Consider the following 25,788-nt stretch of genomic DNA (forward strand, 5'->3'; position numbering starts at 1 on the left):
CCGCGCTCGTCGCTGCCGTCCCCGCAGTCGTCGTCTCCGTCGCACACGAACAGGGCGGCCAGGCAGGTGCGGTTGCTGCACTGGAACTCGTGCGGGGCGCACACTGCGCGGGACAGAGAGCCGGTCGGCCGGCCGCGACCCCAGGCTCCGCCACCCGGCCCGCTGGTCCTGCTACGGAGGGTCCCACCCTGGCCTGTGGGCCGGAACGGGTCCTGCCAGAGGCCTGCACTGGGGGCACGGAAGCTTCCAAACCGGGGCAACACACACCTGCCCCTGGCTGCGCTCCCCAGACCTCAGGCAATGAGAGTTAAGAATTCCTCCTGGCCGCCAGCAGCATGGCGGGACAAAGGAAGAGCTCCACAGCTGTCCCCAAAGCCAGGAAATGCTCTGTTCCCATGTCTAAGCCCAGGCGACAGGGTCTAGGATGTTCCTTGATGGCCTAGCTGTGAATAACCTGCTCATTTCTGCCAAGTCCCAGCCAAGCATCCATGGCTCTGGCCCATCACCTTCCTCCTGAACCTACCTCAGGCTCCAGCCACCCTACAGATTAACCCCTGTGCACAGTCTTTCCTTCCAGCCTTTGCTCCAGTCTCTCCAATCTTCTGGGACCCACCTCTTGCTCACCACTGCCTCTATAATTTTTTTCACTCATGAATTCGCATCCTTTAAGGGTCCAAATTCCATCCTCTCCGTAACACACCGTGTACTTCTTTGATTGGGAAACCTACGTCTGCCTCTGTTCCTTTTTGTCTTCCTTGGACAGCCAGCCCCTGTGTTTAAGTTTCATGTCCTCCATCTGTCCCCTGGCTACACACAGCCCAGGGACCATCATGTCCTGAAGGCCTGGCATGGAATTCCCAACAGGGAATGTCTGGTGCCTTGGGCTTCCTCCCTCAGTTAGGGTGAACTCAGAGCAAGGAAGACCTTATAGACCAGTCCAGCTGCTAGTTTCTAGGTAGGAAAGCTGAGTTTCAGAGAGGAGAGAAACTTTTCCAGGGCCATATAGGCAGTCCATGGTGACGAGAGAACTTAGGTTTGGGATATTTCCTTTCTGTTTTGATCCCTTTCCTCAGCTTTTCTGCTTTTTATTTATTTTTTCCCCCTTTGTTTTTCTCCTGTCTTGGCATGTGAGCTATTTTCAAGACAATGAATGCCCAACCTCCTCCCTTCCTTTGTGTCTTCAGACACTGGCCAAGAACTGGCCCTGTGTCAGGTGGGTCAGAGAAGCAGGGGCTGTGACCACAGCTCTCAGGGTGGTAGCAGTACCAGATCTCTCCACATGGAGGCACCCTGAGTCTGTGTTTCTATTTTCTGGTGGAAAAAAAAAAATGTCCATTTTCATTGTTCCTGAGTGTAATATATAGTGATGACTTGAGTTTCCACAACACAGGCAGTTCATGTCATGCATTTTTGACAGCTCTACCAAGTTTCTGACAGCTGCATTTTATCTCCTTCTGGGCTTTTGGGATACTGGGGCATGGGTGGGACAAGAACACCCTCCATGACACTGTAGCCCCTCTCAAGATGAGGCTGATTAGCTCACCTCCTGCCTGTCTACACTCAGCTGTACCTGTACAGGATGGGAGGACTCCTGCTTTGTGAGAGTCCTGGTAGGAAGTGCTTATTAATACTGAGTTCTGAAGCTATCAGCAACTCTAAGGTTAATACCACCTAGGCCCAGGGAGCCACTCACAGCACTCATAAATGAAAGAGCCTCAGGGATGGCAGAATTCTTCCTGTACCCAGGTGTCAGGGAGCTGTGGCCAAATAGCCTGAGAAGACCTTCTAATACCCTGGCTCCAGTAGTTAATGGGTAATGTTCCTGTCCTAGTAAATGATCACAGCTGAAGAAACAAGCCAGTGTCACCACTTTAAAACTGCGGGTCCCAGACAAGATCTGCTCCCTCTCCTGCATTAGATCCATCCAAACCCCAGACTTAGTGCTAGTAAGTCAAGTCTTGGGAAGAGACAGCTTCTTGTCTGGAGCAGGAAGTTAGAATTCTCACAGAGAGGCAGCAGTGAGCAAAGTGCCTGTCAAAAGCCCTCCTGAGTGACCACCCATAATCTCAGCCCAGCCTCACAGCCCCAGTAGTATAACCAGTCTACTCTCCTCTGTGACCCAGTACCTGGCTCATAGTAGCTACCAATCGAATTAAAATGAGTGAGGCTGGACCACAGCCCCCATTGGCCCAGGCCTTGCTGGCCTGCTCCCCGAGGAGCAGATAATCCTGTGTTTAAAGCTCAGTGATGTGGAACTATCCCAATGACCACGTCCATCTGTCCCTGCTGAGGCTGCTGGGAATGTCTTCCCCACCCTGTGACATCCGAGATTTCAGCAACAGTCAGCCTTCCTACCCCAGGAATCTATCCCTCCTCCCCAGCAATGCCAGTGCCCTGGCTCAAACCACTACCATTCGTCCATACAGCATGCTCCCTAGTCCCCTGCCCTTGCTCAGAGATTGGTAGACTTGTGGAATGGATGAGCAGATGCCAGTTATGGTAAAGAGCTTTGCTATCCAGACCTGAATTTGAATCTCAGTTCCATCACTCAGCCTCGAGTGGCACTTTTCCTCCCTTGTCTGAGCCTCAGTTTCCTCACCCTTAAAATGAGGATGATAATGGCTACTCATGAGGTGATTGTGAGGATGACAGAAGAAAATGTCTCCCAAGTGCCTGGCGGTTACTATGTCTTGATTGTTATGCTTTCCTGTTCACTCCCAGGCCCCACTCCTCAAGATTGCCCAGCTAGGCCCGGCAGACCCTGGAGCTCTGACCCCAGACTCACAGGTAGCACAGCCGGCTTCATCTGCTCCACCCTCACAGTCCTTCTCCCCATCACAGCGCCAGGAGGCAGGCACACACTTGTGGCTGGTGGGTCCACAGCTCAGCTTCTCTGCAGGACACACTTGCCGGGCTGTGGAGACAGATGTGTATAAGTTAGCCAAGGGGAAACACAGGGCGTAGTGCCAACCAGACCTTCCACTTGGTCCCAGCCACCTGGCGAAAGGCCCTGGGAAATCCATCAAAGCTTTCTGTCCTGTCTCAGTTTCTTTAGCCAGAGCCTCTGTCTGCCCCTAAATCTTAAATCTGACTTCCTCCACCATTGTCCTGTGTAATGTTCTCTCACAGGCCCCTGGTCTCTGACATTCAAGTCCCTTCTCTGTCCAGTGACTTCTTCCTGCACCTAGCCACACCCTCTCACCCCTCCAGATCTCCCCTTGTAGCTCTGGTGATGTGGGGCCACCATGTTCTGCAATCTTCCCTGCCTTTTCCAGCTGTGGGCCTTTGGACCTCAGTTCGCCTTCCAGATCAGAGGCTCCAGCTCAGAACCAGTGGATTTGAAGGGGCTCACTGAGGCCCTAGCAGCTCCAATTCACCCTTAGCATCTCTCTCAGAGATGAGTGATGGTGCTGGGGTCAGCCGCTGTGTGGCAGGGCCCAGCGGGACTGCACAGCTATAATTACTGCAGCTGCAATCAGAGGCTGACTCCGTCAGGGGCCTGAAGCCCCAGGGTTGATTCTCGATTTGGAAGAAGAAACAAGAACACTACCTGGGGCCAGGGGCTACTCTCATCCTGACCTTGCCCTGATCCATGTAATAGCTGAGGCAGACGCACCTCAGACCTTCATGGTTGGCACATACCGACTTCCAGGACATACAGAATGACCAATCTCAGTGGTCTCTAGGATGTGCCAGGCACAGGGTAAGGATTATGTCCTATCCTCCAACACGGAGCTTGAGGACATGGGCTCTGGAGCCTGGCTGACTGGTTATGTGACTTTGGCCAGAAATAGTTATTTCTGCATCAATAAAATGAGGATAGCATTACAACCTGTCTCACAGGATTGTTATGATGACCAGGTTAAGGTCTATAAAGCATTGCCAAGAACACTCGTCCCAGTGCTCACTAGATGTTCCCTATTATTATTATCTGCACACGTCTTGTTTATTCATTCAGTGAATAAACTTATTCAGCACTACTGTGGACCAGACATGGTGGGGTAAGCACTGAGTTCCAGTCACACAGCTGGCAAAGAATGGTATGAGGATTCTGGCAGCTGTGTATGATGCAGAGACTAAGCATAGTCTGTTGCTCCCCAGAGGCAGGGACAACTCATGTCTCAATCTGAACTCTGACCTCAGACTAGTTTCTTCTCCTCTTACTTCTATAGCTGGCATGAGACTACAAGGGATGGTGAACAGTCACAGAAAAATGAGGTAGGGGTGTATGTGTCTACATTAAGGGCCTCAGACACTATGCCATGGCAGACAATGCTGTGCTTGGCCACCCAAGTGCGGGCCCCAGGTTATCCTTAGAAGCAAATTTTATGAAGTACACAGCAGTCCACTGGGAATTCCGGATTCATTTTACAGAAGTTTCCCTTTACAGAGTTCAGTGAAGTACTGACACTCAGTGACCTTTTAAAAACAAGCTACCTTGGGCTATCATGTCAAGTTGTGATGTGAAGAGGATTAGGAATTTGAAGATTGCAAGTCCCTCCAGGTCACCTCTATCAGCCACATACCACAGAACCTCAAGAAAGCATTTCTGGGTCCCGCCAAGACATGAAGAAGCTGAAGTTAACCAGCATCTCCCAGAGGAAGAGGAGGCCAGGAAGCTGTCAGAGGTACAGGTTACTGGGCCCTAGCTATGAGCCAATTCTAGGATTTGAAGGCAGAGTACAGAATCTGTATTTTAGTTAACAGTCCACCCCCAGGCCAGGTGATTCCTAGGTACTTCTGTTTGAGAACCTCTGTACATCAATGTGTACATCCAAAACATATAGAATACTTCACCTCTTTCACATACAATGATACCATAAAAGTGATACAGGTGTTGTAGACATTTACAAGTGCCTGAGAGAGCAATAGGATGGAAGAACAGGTTACCACTCATCCCTAAACCAGATCTCAGGAAACTGAACCTCTTCAGGAAGCTCAAGAGTCTCATGTCCTAGGCACCTAAGGTGTGTCAGGCTGCTCTATACAAAATACTTTATATTTGCTTATGCCCCCCTACTCCCAACCACCGGCCCTGCTTCTCAATTAATTTGGAACTTAATCCCCAATGTGGCAGTGTTAAGAGGTGAGATGTTTAGGAGGTGATTAAGTCATGAGCCCTCTTGAATGGGTTAATGCCCTTGTAAAAGAGTTCCCTTGTCCCTTCTGCTATGGTAAGATGACACCATCTATGATACATTGACTCTGTGGCTTCTGCAACTATAAGCAATAGATTTCTGCTGTGTCCAAATGACACTACCTATGATATTTTTTACAATAGCCAGAGTCAACTAAGACACACCATTACCCTCACTCTGACAAATAAGCAGAACCTTCAGGCTGTGTGTGTACCAATTTTAGGGCTACTTTTCACAATGGACTAGCATATCAGCAGCGTTCCCTGGACTGAACAAGGCAGCATTTCTATAGGTAAGTACTCCATTGTACAGATGAGGAAACTGAGCATCAAGAAGACCAAGACTTGGCCCAAACATACAACTGAGAGGCAAAATCTGAGTCCCAGCTGGGTGCTGGTGGCTCATGCCTACAATCCTAACTACTCAGGAGGCTGAGAACTGAGGATCATGGTTCAAAACTAGCCTTGGCAAGAAAGTCTCTGAGATTCTTATCTCTAATTAACCACCAAAAAGGCAGAAGTGGAGCTATGGCTCAAATGATAGAGCACTAGTTTTGAGCAAAAAAGCTCAGAGACAGCACCTAGGCCCCAAGTTCAAAACCGGCATCCCTAACTACTACAGTCCTGCCCTTTCCATCAAACTTTGTGTGCTCAAGACCTAGCCTCAAATTCTCCTCTCCAAAGGTCAAGTGACTAAAAGGGCCCTTGGACATATGAACCACATCCGGAGGTCTGGTTCTGCAGACCCCAGTGTAGCAGTCAGCTGGCTGAACTTTTAATGAATATTTATATAGTTAATAGCATAACCTTTCAGCAAGGACAATGATTAAACAATCGTCTCCTTCCTTTCTTTATAATTAATAAGACATTTGCTGTGTCCCTAAATAGACAGCTCTAATTACAGGCTCTCAAGGACTCAGCAGTGCTGCATACCATCACCTCACCCCCAAACAGCCCAGACTCTTGGAATGCCAGGCCAAAAGGGCCTTGGAGGTAATATTGATGAACATCTGGAATGGCAGGAGCCAAAGGTTCAGACAGGAACTGGATATTGGTGCTCCAATATCCTGAAACTCCTGTGCTGGCCTCTCTTAGGATGTAGCTAAGAGTGAACATGGTTTTCCAGGCTCCAGGCTAGGCTTCTGTACTACAGAGCTCTAGGAAGTGCTGATGAAGAGAACAAAGCCCAGAGAGGTAAGAGGTCTGCTTGAAGTCTTATGGTGAGGAACACAGCTGGACATCCCCCATCTACATTTATAACTTATTGCACTTAACCATTGCTCATGAGAAAAGTAAACCCTATTGGTCTGTCCCTAACACCTTGGAGCTATAAGACAGCTCCTATATCTTTGCTCTGGCAGGCTGTGCAGGGTGGCCCTCTGAGGCTTACTTTCAGCCAAGGCCCCAGGCAACATGATAGAGGAAAAACAGTATGGGATTTAGAGTCACAGAGAACTGAGTCTCCATTTTATTTACTAATGCTAAGGTTCTTGGGCAAGACAATCTCTATGTACTCCAGCTCCACTTAAAAAAAAAAAGGCCTGAATAATCTATGTAATGAAATGTGTAGTTTAAATGAGGAAACATAAGCTGGTGCTCACATCTGTAATCCTGGCTACACAGAAGGCTGAGATCTGAGGCTCACAGTTCAAAGTCAGCCCGGGCAGGAAAGTCTGTGAGACTCTTACCTCCAATTAACCACCAGAAAACCGAAAGTGGTGCAGTCGCTGAAAGTGGTAGAAAACTAGCCTTGAGCAAAAGAGGTCAAGGACAGCACCTAGGCCCTGAGTTCAAGCCCCACAACTGATAGAAAATAACTAAAATAAATGCGAGAGATCTGATGGAGAGATCTGATTTCACCACTATGCAGCTCTCATCCCCGGATAGCCTCTCCTTCTGTGACAGGTGTGTCCAAGGGGCATCTCTAGCCTCAGGTTCTATGAGGCAGGAGGGAAGAACACTACTGCAAAAAGACAGGTACCTCCAAATGCTGGTGAGGGGCCTTGAAACTACTTTGGAGTGGCTGAAGGTATTTACTAATTTCCTGAGAATCCTGCCCCAGAAATCCAAACCCATGGGTCTTTCTCCAATTCATAAGTTCACAAATGAACAAAAAAAGGAAATGTCTGTTGAAAAAAAAAAAAGAATGAAAGTACTTGGTGGCTGCTCATTGATCAAGCAAGTCTAAAGTGTCAAACTCCAAAGAGTCTCCAAATGGGGACTGCCAGCTCTTAGACGCAGGCTATAGGAACCACCAATGTCACTCTGCCTAGCTCCTGCTCCACCTAAGAGACCATTCTTCCGTAGAGAAGAAGGGAGCTACGCCACATGGGATCAGGCAAAAGGCTTCTAGCTAGGGTAGTCCCTAACTTGCTGAGTGATGGCAGAAAAGCTCCAGACCGCCATTTCCTAATCTATAATAGGAAGGTGAGTTTGGCTCATCAAGAAAGGCCCCCTTCCTGGTTTTAAGATGAAAGGAAAAAAATCCATATTTGTAAGTAGCACCCAGAGATGTAACTTGCTCCCCTTGAAGCACTCTCTCCTCTGCTCGCTACACCCCTCCCAACAGATGCCTGAAGGTGGGTCAGAGCTGACTCCAATCAAGGGAGCTATAATTAGAGCTGAAATGCTACTTTCATTAGGCAAATGTTCTGGGCTTTCCCATTGTGACTCTGGCTATATTTTATGAGAACAAAACTCAGAGCCTGACAGAAAAAGAGCTGGGAGGAATCCTGACCAGGCACAGCAGACAGCATAGCAGGAGGAAATGGAACAATTGGGACCCATTCCCGGTATGCCTTTCCCTCCCAACACCTCTCTCCCTCACCTACACTCTTTGAATACCATAATATTCCAATGTCTTAATAGTCTAAAATAAACTATTATGTCGGAGGCAGAGGGCTTAGAGTCCAATATGACAATAAATAGAACACTCATTTACTCCAGCACTTGATTTTCTCATTGGGTCCTTGCATCCCCGTAAAGCAGGTACCATGATGCCACTTTACAGAAGAAACAGAGATTCAGGAAGCCTGGACAAGATGCATGAAGTTTCACAGACAAAAGGACCTGACCCGACCATATCAGATAGCAAATACTATGCTTTACTATCTGTAATATCTCTGTTAGGGGTGAGGAGCGGAGCTCTATCCTGGGAGCTGGCATAGCCCCAGAAACCTGGTAGGCGATGGGGGGTTGCTATGGCAATGCCAATTAAATGGACAGCGGGTTGGCTGCGGGGTTTACATTCAGTAGGAAGCTGTGAGCAAGCCTGCTACTAGGTTCCATTGCCCCAAATTCTGCCTGACCCTTGTGGCCAACTCCCTAAGCAGCCCACCCTAGCCACAGGCTCTGCCTGATTCTGACCAAAGTCACTGCACAGGAAGTGAGATCCTGAATCAAAGAGAAAGAAGGCCTCAGAATATGAAGAATTCAGCAATCCTGGGACTGTGAAGCCTTTTAATTTCTGGAACATTAAAAGCAGGGCTTAGGCTGGTGCTGGTGGCTCATGCCTGCAATCCTATCTACTCAGGAGGCTGAGATCTGAGAACTGAAGTTCAAAGCCAAACCAGGGAAGAAAATTCCTTGAGACTCTCATCTCCAATTAACGCGACTAAGACGCTGAAAATGAAATATGTGGCTCAAGTGGTAGAGAACTAGCCTTGGACAAAAAGATCAGGGACATTGCCCACATCCTGAGTTTCAACCCCATGACAGGCACAATTTTAAAAAGGGGTGGGGGAGGAGCTCAGAGAAGGGTGAGAAGCAGGCAGAAGCTTATAGGAAATGACCAGGATAGCTGGAGGAAATGCTGGGCTTCTCTGTTCTTAGAGTATTTCCTTGGCTGCTATTCTCACAGGCTTGCTGGTATGGGTCAAACTTCTGAGAGGTTGAAGGGCCTGTGTTTGTTATGAAAGAGACCTGCTAGGGATAGACAAGGCTTTGAAATAAGTCTGTCAACTTCTCTAGGCCTCCAGCTGTTCAATTGCTAACTGAGGGGGGACCAAGGAGGCAGGGGAAGTGGAACAGGATGGCTCCCCACAGCTCACAGGGTAGGAAGGCAGCAAGTGCTGAGATGGGTGAGAGGGAGGAAGGTAACACTGAGCTGACTGGATGAGGGGAAGGGAGGGTGGTGAGAGGAAAACTGAGGAGGGGAAAACAGGGATGGAGACTGGCGGGGGGGGGCAGGAAGAAAGGCAACATCATCAGGTGTGGGGAGAAGGGGGAGCAGCACAGCCTTCAGGCAGTAAGACAGCCCCCACTAACAACCCCCTCTCCCTCTGCTTTCTGTCCCCAGTGTCCAGACAGTGGGATACCATCAGTAGAGCTGGCTGACTACATACCCCTTCCCCGGTTGTATATGACTTGCCCTTTGTTAGCTGGGCAGCCCTGGCCAGGTGGGCAAACCTGTTTGAGCCTCAGTTTCTTTCTCTGAGTGAGGTCTACCTCCCTTCTCAAGGCTGCCACGAGGGAAGTCACCAGTGGGCGTGGTGAGGCTTTGTTCCTTCTGAAGCTCAGGACAAAGCAGCAGGCTTCCTTCCTGCCAGGCACCTCGGGATAGCATGGAGTCTGGCTATGTGGCAGAGTGAGGAAAGGATGGGGGCTCTCAGCATGACTGCAGAGGGCAGGGCAGCTGGGCAAGACGATGAGGGGCCCTTTGTCTGGGGCGGGGGTCCGCTCTTGTTCTCCCTTTCTCTCTCCCTTTCTTTCTCTCACACAGGCTGGTAGCTCTGTTGCTAGGAGACAAGGAAACCCAGTTATCACCAACTGCAGCCCTAGATGGGACTCCAGCCTCCATTGTCCCTGCCTCTGCCTCTGGGGCAGCTGTTACCCCTAAAGAGAGGCTTCTGGGTCCCCTACCAGCCCCCAGCCTCCACATGTTCCACCCCCTACCTCAGCCTTTTGTCTCAGGCTTGCACTGCTAAAGCTCTGCCTCTGGACCACTGGGTCCTTCCCCGCCCCCTTCTCATCTCCTTTTTAATTTAACAAATGTCAGGGAATGACCTGCTGGGTGTAAGTTTGCTTTGAGGATTAGAGCTAGGAAAAGAAAGCGTGGAGAGACAAAGACCAGAGTATGCGAGGCAGGTCCAGGGCCCTCCACCTCACCCCTGGCTACCTCTGTGGTCGTGAAAGATGGAGCTCCTGGGCTCCGTCCAACCAAGACAGAGGAAAGAGCTGGGCTCTCAGAGGCCTGGCTCTCTGGGCTTCAGTGTCCTCCTTTACAAAATTCAGAAAGTGACAGTACCTGTCTTCCTAGGCTGCTCTGAGGACAAAAGGAACTAAGGCACACAAAGAGCTTAGCATGATGTGGCACTCAGTAAATGCTTAACAAGCACCCACAGTCATTTGCGTTAGTGCCACTGGAATTACGATTAGGTTCCTGGAGCATAAGAGCAGGGGAGACCTGGAGGATGCACTGTAGTCACATCTGAGCAAAGGGATTCAGTGGGCTGTTTCTAACTCTTGATGCTGGCGGAACAGGGTCAACCTGCAAGAGGATTGTGAAGTCCCCAAACCAGCAACAAGCAACCAGATATACTTGACATTCACCAGGAGCCTCCCACTTTCTCCCTGGCACAAAGTGTCCCTTGATCTCCTCACAGGAGTCTTACAAGCTTCTCAGGAAAGTGAGCAGATAGGAAAGTGAGGCAAGGCCTACCCTCCACTAACCCAAGCAGGAGAACTTACTGCAAGTGGCCTTCCACTCATCAGAGCCGTCGGGACATTCCTCCTCGCCATCACATTTCCACCGCTCGGGGATGCAGTGGCCATTGTCACAGGTGAAGTCACTGTCTGCACAGGTCTTCTTGGCTACAGGGCAAGAAGAAGATGTGGTGAGCACAGGAGGCTTTTCTAAGACACAGGTGGCAAAAGAATAACCGGAAGGTGCCCATTCTAAAAGCTGGAACAAGCCAGACATCAGAGGCTTACATCTGGAATCCTAGCTGCTCAGGAGGCTGAGGTCTGAGGATCACAGTTCAAAGCCAGCCTGGGTAGAAAAGTCCATGAGACTGTTCTCTCCAATTAACTACCAAAAAGCTGGAAGGGGAGCTGTGGCTCAAATGTTAGGCCACCAGCCTTAAGCCCCAGGACGGGTGCAAGTAGGCGCGCGGGCATGCAAGTAGGCATGCGGGCATGCACGTACACACACACAGACACACACACACACACACACACACAGAGAGCTAGTTTATGACCTCTCATAGTGCCACAGGTGACACCCTGGCCTTGCCCTCTGAGTGAAGAGCTCAAATCCAATAAGGGAAACAGGATCCACTAACATCCAACACCACATCCCTTCCCTAAAAGTATGGTTCCACTGCCACCTCCAAGAAGTCCTCCCTGATCCCCTATAGTAGTTGCTTTAACCCTAGTTCTCAGTCCCTTTACCTGTCTGTCTCCCCACCCCCCTTCCTGGCTCCCCCGCTAAGCAGACCTAAAGTCAAATCTCTCCTGAATGCACCAGGGAGCTCATATCTTGAATCTTAAAAGTAGATGCTCACTTTGTGGCAAGATTAATGAAGTATTCTGTACTCAGGGCAGTGATGGACATGAACATCTCCTAGGAAGACACCAGTATCAATGGTCCCTACCATGAGGCAATTCCAGAGGCCATTCTGGGGAGATCTATGTCCTTGCTGGCCTTCCTCCATCTACACAATCTTGGAGACAGTCCCTAAACTCTGAGCCTCCCTTTTATTAACGATAAAATGAGAGAAGCAGAGCATGGAAGGTTGGCTCACTCTTACAATCCTATATACTAAGAATGTGGAGATCTAATAGATCAAAAATATCACAAGACCCTCAGCTCAACAAGCCAGGTCTGGTGATGCATGCCCGTCATCCCACCTACGTGAGTGGCATGTGAGGAAGGATCAAGATCCAGGTTGACCCAGGCAAAAAACCTCCAAGCCCTACCTGAAAAATAACTGAAGCAAATGAGATGGGGGCATGCTACTCTATGTACTGCAGTCTCAGAGGAACTAGTTTTGAGGTCAGGCAGGAGACACAGAGGGCTGTGTACTACGGTGCCCCTATCATTCCTGCTCTGTGCCATGCTGGTATCTGGTGCCTTCTACATTTGGTCAGGACAGAGGTGAGAGCAGTTGTCCTGTCTGACTGCTCTGGCTCTGCAGTTGTGACTTCCTATATAATGGTACCAGGCGTGTGGTGCTGGGACTTCTCTGTATGGAATCTGCTTGCAGGGTCTACTCCCTGTGCAGGCTGGGGCTATGGGTCTAAATGTTGCTCTGAAGTGCGAGGTAGAAAAGGAAAAGTGCTCTGGGCAGGGAGCCAGCGTGCTGCATTTGAGTCGTGGCTGTACTGTGATTTGCCGTGTGTCCAAGTCACTCCCTTAAATGACCTTGGGGCTAGATGTGAAGTCAGGGGCTACCTGGATTCTGCCTCTTCCCAGATGCTGAGAGGTTTTTCATCCCAGCTGGTTCCCCCTCTTTTCTTCCCTCCCTACATTTCCTAATTCGTCTCCACCTTGACTGCTGGTGGTCCCAGCACACTCCACTGCTTACATCATCACAACTTGTTCACATGGCCCTTTGTCCAAAAGGCCTTTTTCCAAACTGCCTTGTCTCCATTACACACTCAGAAATCACCTCCTCCAGGAAAGCCTTCCCTAATCTCTAGACCTTGTCGGGGCTTCCTCCTAGCTCCCACATTTCCCTAAATCTCCCTCTAGGGTAGAAGCTGGCAAATTTTCTCCAAAAAGGGGTACAGAGTAGGGGCTTTGAGACCACAGAGTCTGTTACTTCTCAGCACTGCCATTGCAAGGCTGACATGGCCAGGTAATAGGTAAGAGCAGGACTGTGTTCCAATAGTTTATTTACAAAGATGGGCAACAGGTTGGGTTTGGCCTGTCACCTGATGGCCTCATCATCTGATGACCTGTCACCTGATGACCTCAGCTCTCGATCATCACTGATTGCACCCCCCCCCGCGAAGCCTAGCATGGTTTGCTTTGCCCCAGACCCTGTGGCACAGGGGTGATGTCAGACTTAGTAATAAGGAATAAGGTAGCTCTCAGGAGTCCTTGAGCCAAATGCCCAACCTCAGCTCCCAGAGTCTCACCTGACTCCAAGCAATCTCTCCCACATCCTCTAGCTGCCTGGCAGGCTGGGGAGAAGAGAAACTCCCCACAGCTGTCTCTGCTGCTCTTTCTCATGGTTCTGACACAGATGCCTCTGCATGTGCAGGGCTAGAATAAACCCAAGAAATTAGAGTCCACCTAGAAATGGGGAGCCTGAGGCTCAGGGAAGGAAAGGAGTTGGTCTGGAGAAACACAGCAAGGCAGAGATAAATACACACTCTGGTCCCTCCCAGCTCTAAAGCAGTCATCCCTGAGCCCTGGGCCAAGGGGTCATGAACTGATGCCAGTGACATCTTTTACTAGAAATCAGAGTCCAAAATCTTCCTAAAGTACCTATAAGCACCTGGGGAATCCCACAAGAAGCTCAGCAGCCAAATAAATAAATTCACATATCCTAATATCCCAGCTCTGTTTCCTGGGCTCACACTTCTATGCTTCCTGAGTGCCAGTCTCTGTGCCTCATTACAAGAGGCCTGTACTGTCCTCACTCCACTAATGTGGAAACTCAGGCCTCCAGATGTTAGGTTACCTCCCCACAGGCCCATCTGGGTGGACACAGGGACATAAGTAGAACTTGAAACTCAGTGTCTGCTCTTCCCCACCATGGCTCACCAAAGGAATACCTCAGAGATACATGTGGCTGGGCCTCTATCTTGGAAACACAGAAGGCTGAACCATCCCCTGTCCCGGTGAGCTGAGAGCAAGAGTCAAGTAGGGTAAGGATGCCTGGGCAGGGTCCAGGAGAACATGGCAGGCTTGTAGAAAGTGATGAAGGGGCTCTGTCACCATGTACAGGATGGTGGGTTATCTCCCAGGATCATTTCCTCTTGGCATTCTGGAAGCTCAGATGAGCTTGGCCTCACTCTGTGTGCCAAACCCCTGCAGATACTAGGCAAGGCCAGAGCAGCCAAGAGTGCCATTGTAGTCCTGAAGGGTAGTTTTGAGGCTACCAGGCCCAGGAAACGGCAGCTGCAGGAGTGGCTGTCCAATGGTGTGGTTTGTACTATAGATCTGATCAGCATCTGAGCCAGTTTGGATGTTTCTACTCTGGCTCTGGCCTAGAACCTTTCACCTCAAATCCCAGAGACTTCTCACAGGTATCCTAGTAGCTGTCATAGATCCATTTTATAGAAGAGGAAACCAAGGCTCCCAGAAGTGAGGGTAGGTGGCAGAAGTGAGATCTTATCTTGAGCTCTTCTTTCCACAGAGGCCTTAGCCACCTAGCATCAGCAGGCTAAGAAGGAGAATCCCTAGAAAGGCAAATAATGTAACATGTTTCTCAGGTCCCAGGAACCACAGGATAAGGAGGCAGGACAGAGAAACCATAAAGAGCATATAGCTGCCTGCATGTGGTAGACTCCAGCAATGTGCCAGAAGCAAGCAGCAAACTTGGCCTGAGAAGAAGCAGGCAGCAAACTTGGCTTGAAGCAACTTGTGTTTTGTTACTGCACTGCCCTAGGGAAACTGAGGCAAACTTTCAGGTTTGCAGCTAGACTGAACCACCTGGGCAGGCCCCATTGAAATATATGTTACCATATGGAAAGATTTGGTATGAACTAAAATCGAATCCTGGCACAGCCTCCTCCTCATTGAGCGGGTGTAGGGAGTAGGGATGTGGCAATGTGGCTTTACCACCCACAAGTATGGAAGGCAAAGCAGCCCTGCTGGGGGAATCTCAGTGAATGTCTTAGTGTTAGATCATTCAAAGCGAGGAGCCCATGGTCCCTACCACAAGAGGCTGAGCCATCACCCTGAGGCTGTCAGGGCAGGCCATGCCAGACCCTACCCTCCTGGCCTTGGCCCCGGTTCCCAGGGTGATTTCCCAGCTGGGCTCAAGGCCATGACTCCTTGTTTCCAGGGATTTATGTTCCTCCATGCCAGTCTGCCCACTGGACAATGCCCACCTCTGTGAGCCCTGCTCTCCACAGCCCAGGAATGATACATAGTCATCCAGGCTCTGAGACATCATAATCTAGTGCCATGGCAACAGATGGACTGCCACAAAGGATTTGAGATTCCAGAGGGGAGTGAGGAGGGGCTGACTATGAGGTAGAACAGGGGACAGTGGGAAATACAGGAGTGGGAGCAGCTGTGTGTAACAGGGACACAGGCCAAGGAAATCATCTGGCAAACCATGGTCAGTGGGACTTGGCTTTGCCACTATGTGACCTTAAGTTATACAGCTTCTCTGAGCTTCGCCGTGCCTTTCATCAGCATTCAGGGATACCATGCCTATCTCACAGAAAACACTGGGTTGCTATGAGGAGGAAATAGGCTAAGGATGGCACTGGGACTTGATAGATAAAGCAAAAAGTAAAAAGGTGCAGGTCTGAGGAGTATGAATTCCCAGCCCTCGCCCCAGTGGCTCTGTGGGACACTATGTCCATCACCTCTCTGGGCCAGGCTCCTCTTTGGGAGATGGAGATGATGTGTTGACTAGTTCCCCAACTCCTCTCAGTAGCCAGTCTACGAGCTTGTGAAATTATGATGATCACTCAACACCTCCTTGCTTCCCGCCCCCAGAGGCGTCCTTCCCAGAGAAGGATCTGAAATCTCAAGCTGCAGTTCCCACCCACGCCTATCTTGATGCAGATGCAGACAGGGCTTAAACACAGAGCTCTGTCCTGGCTGCGCTGTGTGCCTTGCTCTTGACCATCAGAATGCCCTCCGGTTCTACAAGCTCAGGGTTTCTGAGAGCTCACCTGCCTGTGGGGGAAACCACATTTGGACCCAGGTCTTGACTTCTGGTCCCACTGTGGAGTCAGGGAGCCAGGGAAGGACTGCCAGAAGCACTGCATTTAATGAAGAGGCATGAGCCCCGCTGTGGGAGTGAGAAAGGCATAAAGGGCATTCCAGGAGGATGGACTCCCCCAGCCAGGGAGTCCACAGCCACCAGGCTGGTGAGGAGGCAAGCAGCATGCGCCTGGGATCCAGCAGACCAGGGGCCAACTTGCCATGCCAGGTGCTAAGCTGCCTCTCAGAGACCCAGTATGGCCTGGCTGTCCTTGAGCTCACCCAGGGATCCATCTAGCCTCTGGCTAAGCACCAGACCAGGGCTTGTCAGAGCTTTCTCTGGGCTTTGGTGAGGCTGTGCACCATGGACAAGAGCCTCTGAGCAGAGGAAGAGGGGCAGGGTAGGAGACAAGGAGTGCAGTCGCTTCCCTCCTCTAACAGGGAAAGAGGTCAAAGACTTAAAGCCTCATTCCTCAAACCAGGTGCGTAGAAGGGACTCCAGTTGCTCCATGTCCTCTCCCAGGCCTGCGCCAACACCGGGTGGCCTGGCTCTGCCTGCAGCCAGCGCTAAGGCAGCTGGGCTACTTGTGCCCCAGGCGGGAAGATGAAAGGGCTTCTCCCCACACAGTTACCCTTCTGCAGAGTTCGCCAGGCCCTGGCGTTGCCAAGACGACCACTGCCAGCAGAACGAAGATCCGGGGTGGGGGCAGGGGGCGTGCCAGCCCGCCCCTGGCCTACTAACCTGGCAGGCAGATTTAAATGACAGACCAGGAAGCTACTATTAAACTGTCACCCCAGTCAACAGGACGACAGACCCAGAGTGTTCTCTGGCTGCAGTAACAACACAGCAGGAGTGAGAGGGGGAGGAGCCAGTGGCCCTAAGCAACCTGCACCCCCTTGCAGGAGGCCCGGCTTGCCTGCCTGTCCACCCACTGCCAGAGCCACCCCCTCAGGCTGTGGCGGGTCCTGGCATGGAGCTGGGGCCCAGCACAAGGCCTGGCAAACTTTATTCTTCATCCGTAAGTAGAAGGAACCCTTTTCCCAAGTGAAACTCCTACGTTAAAAAACAAAACAAAAAACCAGATAAAAACAGAGTTGTAGTGCTGGAAGCAGGTGGGAGGTGGGGAAACCCCATCAACTGTTTTCCCAACACCCCTCAACAGCCCTGCTGTGGCTTCTCAGAGCCTACTGCCAGCTGCTTTGGGGTCCAGCAGCATTGGATTCAATCCTGACTCCCTCCTCAAACACTCAATTCAAAAACCTCATGGGTCTCATAACATTTAAGACGTAGCCTTGTGTCTCAGGTCTGAAGTCTGTCAATCTGGCAGGTTCTAAGTCCTCTGCACTCACCTGCACACTCTTAAGCTCTTCTGAAAGTCTCTCTCACATTTACTGCCGGAGTCAGAGATGCCAGTGAGCTGTGAATAATGTCAACTGCTTCCCTGCAAAGGACTGTCCAGTGTCCACATGCTAACACACACAGGGCATGGAGGGCAGGGCTCAGCGGCAGGCTCTGTGCTGCCCAGTGGGCTCCAGGACTCATCCATCCCAACCACCATCAGACCCCATCTGAGTGCCTTTCCCTCTATCCTCCCCATCCCACCTGGGAAGAATGGGCAGAAAGGACATGAGGGCATGGCAGGTGCAGGCAGGGTGAATGGGAAGAATGTAAGAATGTCGGAGTGGATGTGAAGAGCCATGTTTAAGGGGAGCCTTCTTTGCTCTTTCATGGGGGAAACCTCCCCTCCAATTTTCCAGGTGTCTCCTGACATTTCACTAAGGAGTTATACATTCTAACCAGGCCACGTTGTAAAAGACACAGAACACCCTAAAACCCCAAAGTGTCAAAACAAGGAGGTCAGAGGAAAACACCTGGGGGACAGTTGCAGGGATGTCCTCCTGGATTTTGGTGTGGGATTTGGGCTTGGGGAATAGGTGGGAAGTATCAGGATGGCCCAGTGTCCTGTGGCCCTGGCAGAGGACACATGTCACTCCAGTAACTGCTCACTGGTGAAGACCTACATGGGTCTCCATACCACTTCAGGTTGGGGTCCTGGAGGGAGTTGCCATCACTAAGTGAGAACAGGAGACAGGGCCCCAGCAAGGGAAGGGAGATGAGCTAGACTTCACAGTCTACAGGATCAGACCCAGAACTTGAACCCATGACCCACCCTAGTCCAAGGTCCTCAGCCCAGGAAGCCCTTCATCCAGCATATGATGGCAAAGGGACACTCAAGGAATAGCTCTGATCCCCATTGCTTCAGGCCTGTGACCTCTTCTGACCCTAGGCCTCATTTTCCTTATGTCACCAAATCCTTAAGGACCTCCTCAGCTGACATTCTGTATCTGTGCTACCATGACAAGGGTTGTGGTTCTTAGTGTACCCCTAGGTTCTTCAAAAGGGTTACCTGGGATTCCCACAGCCAATTTCTCCTCCAGACCCCAGTACATCGCAGCTGCTCTCAGACACGGCCCATCCTGGCCTGGCTGTCACCAAGGGAGGCCCAGGCCCTCACTGGGGTATGTCAGACTCCCTGTCGCCACAGGGAAGATGAGCGTCTCTGAGGGACAGACGACAAAGGCGTCTTCCTGTCCCTGTGATTTGTGAACGCAGGAGGTATTGAGCCAGTGACAGCTGGGGGGCTGAGGAGGGGGATGGCAGAAACGTGGATAGGATGGGATCAGTAGGGGTTCTTAGCTGGCGCCTGCCAAAGAACCAAACAAGATACAAGTGTGCTGCTCAGAGGAGCAGGCCAACAGGTTATGGCCACTCTCTTCATGACTGGACCAGCCCTATTCTGGATTTTGTCCTGTCTAATTAGCATTGAGATGATTGGTCCCAGGAAAATGGCTAGAAAAAAACTCAAGGTATTTTCAAAGTAGGAGCCTTTAGAGGGGCTAAGCAAGGTGGTACATGCTTGTAATGCCAGTTACTCAGGAAGCAGAGCTGGGAGTATCATGGTTTGAGGTTAACCTTGGCAAAAAAAAAAAAAAAAAGCTAGACTCTAAGTCAACAAGCCAGGTACGGTGTGGCACATCTATAAGGTGGAAGTAAGAGAATCTTGGTTGGTCCAAGGTAGGCTCTAGACAAAAGTGAGATACTACCTGAAAAATAATGAACACAATATAGTGTGGGGCTCAAGTGATAGAACACTTGCCTAGCAAGTGTAAGATCCTGAGTTCAAACACTACTACCAAAAAAAAAAAAAGCTAGACAAAATAGCTCATGCTTTCATGCTTTCATACCTATAATCCTAGCTACTTGGGAGGCTAAGAACTGGAGGATTGCAGTTTGAGGCCAGCCCAGTCAAAAAGTACAGGAGATACAACCTCAACCAAAATCTGGGCATAGTGGTGGGCACCTGTCACTCCAATAACATGAGAAGCTGAGATTGGGAGGTTCGTAGTGATGTGCTCAGACATTAAGACCCTATCTAAAGAAATAATTAGAGCAAAAAAGACCTGGAAGTGTGGTTCAAATGCTACAGTGCCTCTCTAGCAAGCAGGAAGCTCTCAGTTCAAACCCCAGTACTGCCAGAAACAAAGAGAGGAAGAGAGGAAATGAGAAGAGAGGAATAGAGAAAAAGGGAGGAAGAGAGAAAGACAAGAAGAGACAGGAAAGGGCAAGAGGAGACAAGGCTGATAACTCTTAGCACGTGTGGTCAAAAGATTGGTATAGCTCCCAGCCTCTCCCTCCCTCCCTGCCTTCTCCCCAGGCAAAAAACATCTGCCCTATCCAGAAGGAACCCAGCCTCTTCTGATCCAGGGACCTCCCTGGACAGCCAGCAGACCACTTGGAATTGTGAGCTTCACAGCTCTGTTGGAGAGAGGACTTGGAGCTCCACTAAGACACCCCATGTCCCTTAGCATGTAAAAACACCCGTCCTTGTGTCACTGGCCCCTGCTGGGAGGAAGGGGAGCTCTTCTGCTTCTCCTGTGGCTCAGGAGGTCCTACTCTGTTGCCAATATGCTAGATGAAACCAAACAAATTTCTCTCTGGGCTCTCAGCGTCCATTAGCAGTGACCAGGATGCCCAGAGTTTCTACAAGGGGCCCCAGGGTGCCCATCCTACTTCCCATGGAGTGATAAAGTCAGGGCAGTAGTGCTCATGCACCTTCCTCCCAGGGAGCAGTGGCAGCTCATGCTGGTCAGTGGCTATGGCTAAGTGAATATGCAAATGTTTCCACCAATTAGGCTGTAGGAGAAATATTCCCAGGAGGACCCCATCCTAGTGATGAATGGACAGTGACACCCTGCTGCTGGGAAACCCATCTCCTAGGCCTGCTGCCTCTCGGGGTGCCTCTCTTACTGGGCCTGGGTCTTTTGCCTGTAAATGTGGGGAAGGTTGTAAGGGCTCTCTGCTACCTCCAGCCCCATACTAGCCATCCAGGGAGCCTCAGTCAGCCATGTGCCCCAGCAGGAGGTCTGCAGGTTAGGATGTGGGTGTGAACTTCCTGAGGCCTCAGGCTTCTCTGAGAGAAAAGTTACACATTCCTGAGAAAGGGGTTAGTACTGGGCTGAAGGCCTTGGCCAGGGGAATCCTGACTATACTATATGGCCTTTGCTTTCTCTGTGCGTTGGTCCTTTTCTTTCTCTATGGCATGATGGATTGGGCAAGAGGAGCTCCAAGCTCCCTTTGTTTTAGGTGTGGGGTTACACACACACCCTGTCAGGCCCAAGTCCCTCAGAGGGAGGGAACTGTGGCTTGGTCCCAGGCTTTCATATCTACTGCTGTCACTCCAGGTAGAGCTGCTGTTCATCTGGAGCCAGCAGATCTTCCTCTCAAAGCCATCCCATAATTAGCCATCTATCTCCTTGCCCTGGCTGGCTCCCATCTGGATTATGTGGCCAAAGGCCTTTGCAGGGCACTTGGGAATTCTTCAAATGCTCAGACCCCTGGACATCTGCCTCCATCCCCATTCTATATCATGGGAAACCAGACCCCACTCCCCTCCCCCGCCCAGCCCCAGCCACCTTGATTTATGCAGCTCCAGCACACAGGAAGACCCTTCCTCCTTGGCAAAACTCTTCACCCTCAAGATCAGCAAGCATCATCATGTCTACACACTTGACCAAGCAGAACTGAGTGACCCTGACCAGCCCATGGCCTGTGAGAAAACATGAGTAAGTCTGACTGCCCACCTTGGTGCTTATGTGGAATATCTACCCCAGGCAGCACTGGAGAATGCCCTTCCAGGCAATGCTACCCAGCTGCCAAATAGAGTTCTACAGCCCTGCTGGCCATAGTTCATCTCCCTGCCGACAGGCAGGAGCCCTCTTTCAGATGACAGCAAACCTTGGGACGTCACCCCAGTGGCTCAGCAAGTGTGTGGCATACGGCTCAGTCACCTCTTGGAGCAGGGCCCAGGGGGATGCAAACCCTTGCCAGTTCGGGGCTGACATGATGGTAGAAAAATCCTTCATGAAGCTTTTCTAGGAAGTTCCACAAAGCCAGGCTTAGGCTGGGGGAGCCCTGGGCACCATTCCAGACTATCCTGACCTCGAGCACAACTTGGACGAGCCCTTTACTGTTGCTCTGCCGTAGTCTCCTTGTCTAGTCCTTGTTGAGGAAAGGAGGTGGGGTTCCACACGTACCAGGTTTTTTCAGGGCTCACCTCAGGTGTCTCAGAGGTGAGAGGGAAAGGGACAGATGGAGGCGGAGCTTTCTAGGTGTGAAGGGCGGTGGTGGGTGGTGTGGGCCAATGTGGTCAGCACCTGCATCGGGAGGGGAAGCAGGTAAGTGACTGTAAGATGAGAACAGCCAAACACAAGGCTCAAAACAGGGGCTCAGCTTAGGAATAGGCACCATGGGGAGCTCAGGGGACACCGAGTCTGCCTGATTGGGAAACTCAAGAGTCCAAAAGGAAAAATGAGGGGTGACTTTCCTTCACAGAGTTTATCACCCAACTGAGGAGAGAAGGACCCCCGATATATCAGCCACAGCCCAAAACAAGATGGATGGTCTTGGTTAGAATCAAAGGTAGAGAAGTCACTGTGCACTGAAGACTCTCACTCCCCTTCTGTGTCCAGCCAGGCAACAAGGGCACACAGAACAAGGAGGCAGCAGGGAGGAGGGGCCTACAAGAGGCCTTAAGCTGGAACTCAAAGAAAGGGATACTTTCTTTGTTATACAAGTACTCTGCACTTGAGTCATGGTTGTCACCAGTCTTTTTGCTTTTAGTTATTTTTCAGAGAGTCTCATACTGTTTGCTCAGACTAGTCTTAGACTTTGATCCTACAACCTACACCTCTTACGTAGCTGGGATTATAGGCGTGTGCACTATGCTTGGCCTTGTTTCTGCCTTCTTGGTGTGATTAGAATGAAATGGAACTCATTGTTTGAAGCCCTTTTACCTTCCCCAAGTATAGGTTCCCGTGGGGAAGTGGATACATGTGGCCCACTGCAGATTCCTGAAGGATTCTGTCTCAGGCCCGAGTTCTCACTAAGATCCATGAATCACACTGGGCTAGTTGTGAGTTCTATCCATTCAAGAAAATTCCAGCCTGTGTGCAGCCACCGCGGTGCTAACAGCACTGACTCCTATAAATTGGGGCTGAGAGCTAAAGGATGTGCTGGACAGTGAGATTAAACAGTAAACGGTAGGACATAGAAGCAGGGAGTGCCTTGACAGTGGGGCTCTTTACTCTATTGCTTTCCATCACCACTTCCCAGCTGGGGGACTTTGGGGTTGCATTCTGCTGAATGAGAAAGGGCTGGAATCAGCCGGCAGAAGCTTGGCCCAGGCCCCAAGGTGCTGAGAGGTCCCAGTCTCCAGGGAACACAGTGGAGAGGCACAGGAGGAGCTTTAGAGCCACCATGTCAAACCCTGGAACTCTGCACACAAGAAAAATGAGATCCAAGAAGCCTGGGCTGCCCTGGGGTCACCCTCCCAAGGCAACCTCAGCTAAGTAATTATGCTCCTCTTAAGATTCAGCCATGGAATAGAACTGTACCTTCAGAGATTCATGGAATCACAAAAGAGCCACAGACTCTCCACATCTCAAGGGAGGACCTTAGCATCTTTAACTGTACAATCTCCAAGTACTCAGACCCACTCTGTTGGAACATTAGTACTGTGGAGTCACAGAGACCCTCAGACTCAACCAAAACAGAATCTAGAAGCCTGGGGTCCCAGGATCTAGTCCAGGTGGCACAAATGACAATGCCACCCCTCCCCCAGCCTTGCCAGCACAGGAATCCTGTTCCCAGTGCTGACATATGGCCATTCTGCCCTCGAATGAGCGCAGCCACAGGGGCCCCAGTCAGCTGTGCCGGCTAGAGGCTGCACACGTTCCCTCCCGAACAGGGAGGGAAATAAGTTCTCAACAGGAGACCCCCACTCTGTACAAATGGATTTTTCACCCTCCTTGTTCTTTGGCTCTGGTCAGAAAGATTCCCAGGGAAGTGGACAGGAGCCAAGAGCTGCCTCGAAATGACTTTAACCAGCAGACAGGCTGGTAATAGGTTTCGGTGGGAAAAAAGGAAGGAGAGGCACGATTAATTCCAACTTGCTATTCGATAAAGGAAATTAAGGCATAATACTGAAGAGGCAGCAGTTCTATTAACCTGTGTGGAATACCAATGACTTCAAGCTTCTGGAAATTGCTAGAAATAAAGAGAAAACCCTAAAAGAGAGTGTGATTGTGGCTCAGGGCTCATCTGGATTAGGCTGTTTGTTTGCCCTGGCACCCTAATGATGGGAATGAAGGAAAATTCCCCGTTTCCTGGGAGACGGCAATGCCAAGGTGGGGGAGGAAAGGCAGGCCCACGCGTAGCCACTGGTCTGCTTGGCAAATGTTCAGCACAGAGGGGTCCCCAGGCCCTTACAGGAGAGCTCAGTGCGGGTACTGCTAGGTCCTCCGGGCCACCCTTGCCTACATCCTGAGTTCTGAAGCCTAGGATAACCAGCTTCTGTCCATTTCCCATCTTAACTGGAAAGTCTCAGGGCTCTACTGTGAAAGCCAAGGAATCTAGCAGGGGGCTTACTGTGTGCTGGGCTCCCTACCAGGTACTGGCAAGCCTGCAGTGAGGGAAGATCTTCAGGGGTTGATGCTTTGCTTCAAGATTTAGTATTAGCATTGGGCCTGGGAGACCCAGGGCTCCGGGTGCTGGCTGAGGCTACCCAGATCCCAAGCTAGCATGGCTCCCTGGGAAGGCTGCTCCACTATCACTGGTATGGGCATCCTATAAATATCCTGCTGTGCAGGACAATTCCACTCACCTTGGTCTTTTCTTCAGTAAACAAAGGTTTGAAAAATCATAGTCTGTTATGTGTTATCTGTCAAGCCCTCCTCCAACCAGGAGCAGGGCTTCAGTCCTGTCTTTGTCCTGCCTACCATGTGACATCAGGCAAGTTACTTGGCTTCTCTGAGCCTGTTGTTGCCTTGTCTAAACGTATGATGGTAAATCTTTACTTGCAGGGTGGTTTATTGTGAGATCCCATGTAACAAACACCCCAGGTCTCACACAGGGCCTGGCATGCAGGAATAACTGAAGGAAGTTCTTCCTTCTGCTCATCAACCAGCTACAGCACCCTACCTTTAGATGTTGTTTGCGTTCAGTAGGCCTTCAAGCTGTTTGATTGTGTGTGTGTGTGTGTGTGTATGTTGTTGTTGTTGTTGTTTCTGGTCAGTCATGGGGCTTAAACTCTGGGCCTGGGTACTGTCTCTCAGCTCTTCGGCTCAAGGCGAGCACTCTACCACTTGAGTCACAGAGCCACTACTGGTTTTCTGGTGGTTAATTGGAGATAAGAGTCTCACGGACTTTCCTGCCTGGGCTGGCTTTGAACTGCGATCCTCAGATCTCAGACTCCTGAGTAGCTAGGATTACAGGTATGAGCTATCGGCACCAAGCTATTTGATAGTTTTTAAAGGGAGTCTGACCTCCTTTGTGCTGGACCATTGGGCTCTTCTCTGACTTAGTTCCTCCAGGTAGAAGAGAAAGAAAAGTTGAAGTGGGAAGAATTAGCACCAGGTAGCCACCCGGGCTCCCAGAACAGGCAGCTTCAGAAGCAGCTGCCTAGCTAATCCCACAGTGACTCTAACCCCAGATGGCACAGAGCCAGACTGGCCAGCCAAGATGCACCAGGAGTGTGTAAGGCCCTGCCACCCATTTCCCTTTGGCCTCCGCCCCTGCTCCTAGAGAACCAGGTCCTCTAGAGTTACCTCTCCACATCTGCAGTGAACGAGCCTAGGGATGGTATGTGGGGGGTGGGGGGGAAGAAGGGAACCAGAAGATGCCCAGCTACCCACTTCTAGGTGAAGGGTGAGCCTGCCCAAGCAAGAGCCTGCAGGAGGCCCGGGGGCAGAGAGGAAGATGATCACACCCCCCTAATTCTTTGGGAGTTGAGCATGGAGGAACCCTTCTCTACTTTACTGGGCGGTCTCCCATTGCTTTATGTGGCATTGAAATCTCCTTCCTTTAAGTTGTATCTACCTCTTGTATCTCTTTTATTTCCAGTCACAATGTTATAGTACCAAGAAAAAAGCTAGAAAGGTTGGATGCTGGTCCCAGTTCTACCTCTTAGTTGCTATGTGGCCTTTAGCAAAAACTTGTCTTTTCTGGGCCTCAGTGCTTCAGTGTTTGATGAGGTGAGCCACACTGTTCTCTAAGCTTGTTCTTATTCTAGTTCATTGACTGCCATGAGCCCCATGTTCTAGACGAAGCTGGAGGGCAGTACTAGCCACCAGGCAAATGGCTCTGGGGAATAGTTCAGTTCTAGTCTGCAAGGATGGGCCTACATCCTGGCCTGCTCCCCCAGGAAACTCTAGGGACAAGTGGACTTGGGCTGTGGCCCTGGCCTGATCATAGAATGGT

At 50.6% G+C, this 25,788-nt stretch overlaps 1 protein-coding gene across 1 annotated transcript in view; it reads right to left on the reverse strand.

The window, feature by feature from the left end:
- Lrp8 (low density lipoprotein receptor-related protein 8, apolipoprotein e receptor) overlaps positions 1 to 25,788 on the reverse strand; it is a 72,755-nt gene that overhangs the window by 29,392 nt on the left and 17,575 nt on the right. Inside the window, exons 3-4 of the mRNA XM_013022199.1 lie at positions 10,826 to 10,948; positions 2,786 to 2,914 (exon numbers count right to left, since the gene is read on the reverse strand). Of these exons, the coding sequence (XP_012877653.1) occupies positions 2,786 to 2,914; positions 10,826 to 10,948 (252 nt within the window). The remainder of the gene's footprint in view (positions 1 to 2,785; positions 2,915 to 10,825; positions 10,949 to 25,788) is intronic.

The sequence above is a fragment of the Dipodomys ordii genome, unplaced genomic scaffold (assembly GCF_000151885.1).
Source record: "Dipodomys ordii isolate 6190 unplaced genomic scaffold, Dord_2.0 Scaffold61, whole genome shotgun sequence".
Lineage (NCBI taxonomy): Eukaryota > Metazoa > Chordata > Mammalia > Rodentia > Heteromyidae > Dipodomys > Dipodomys ordii.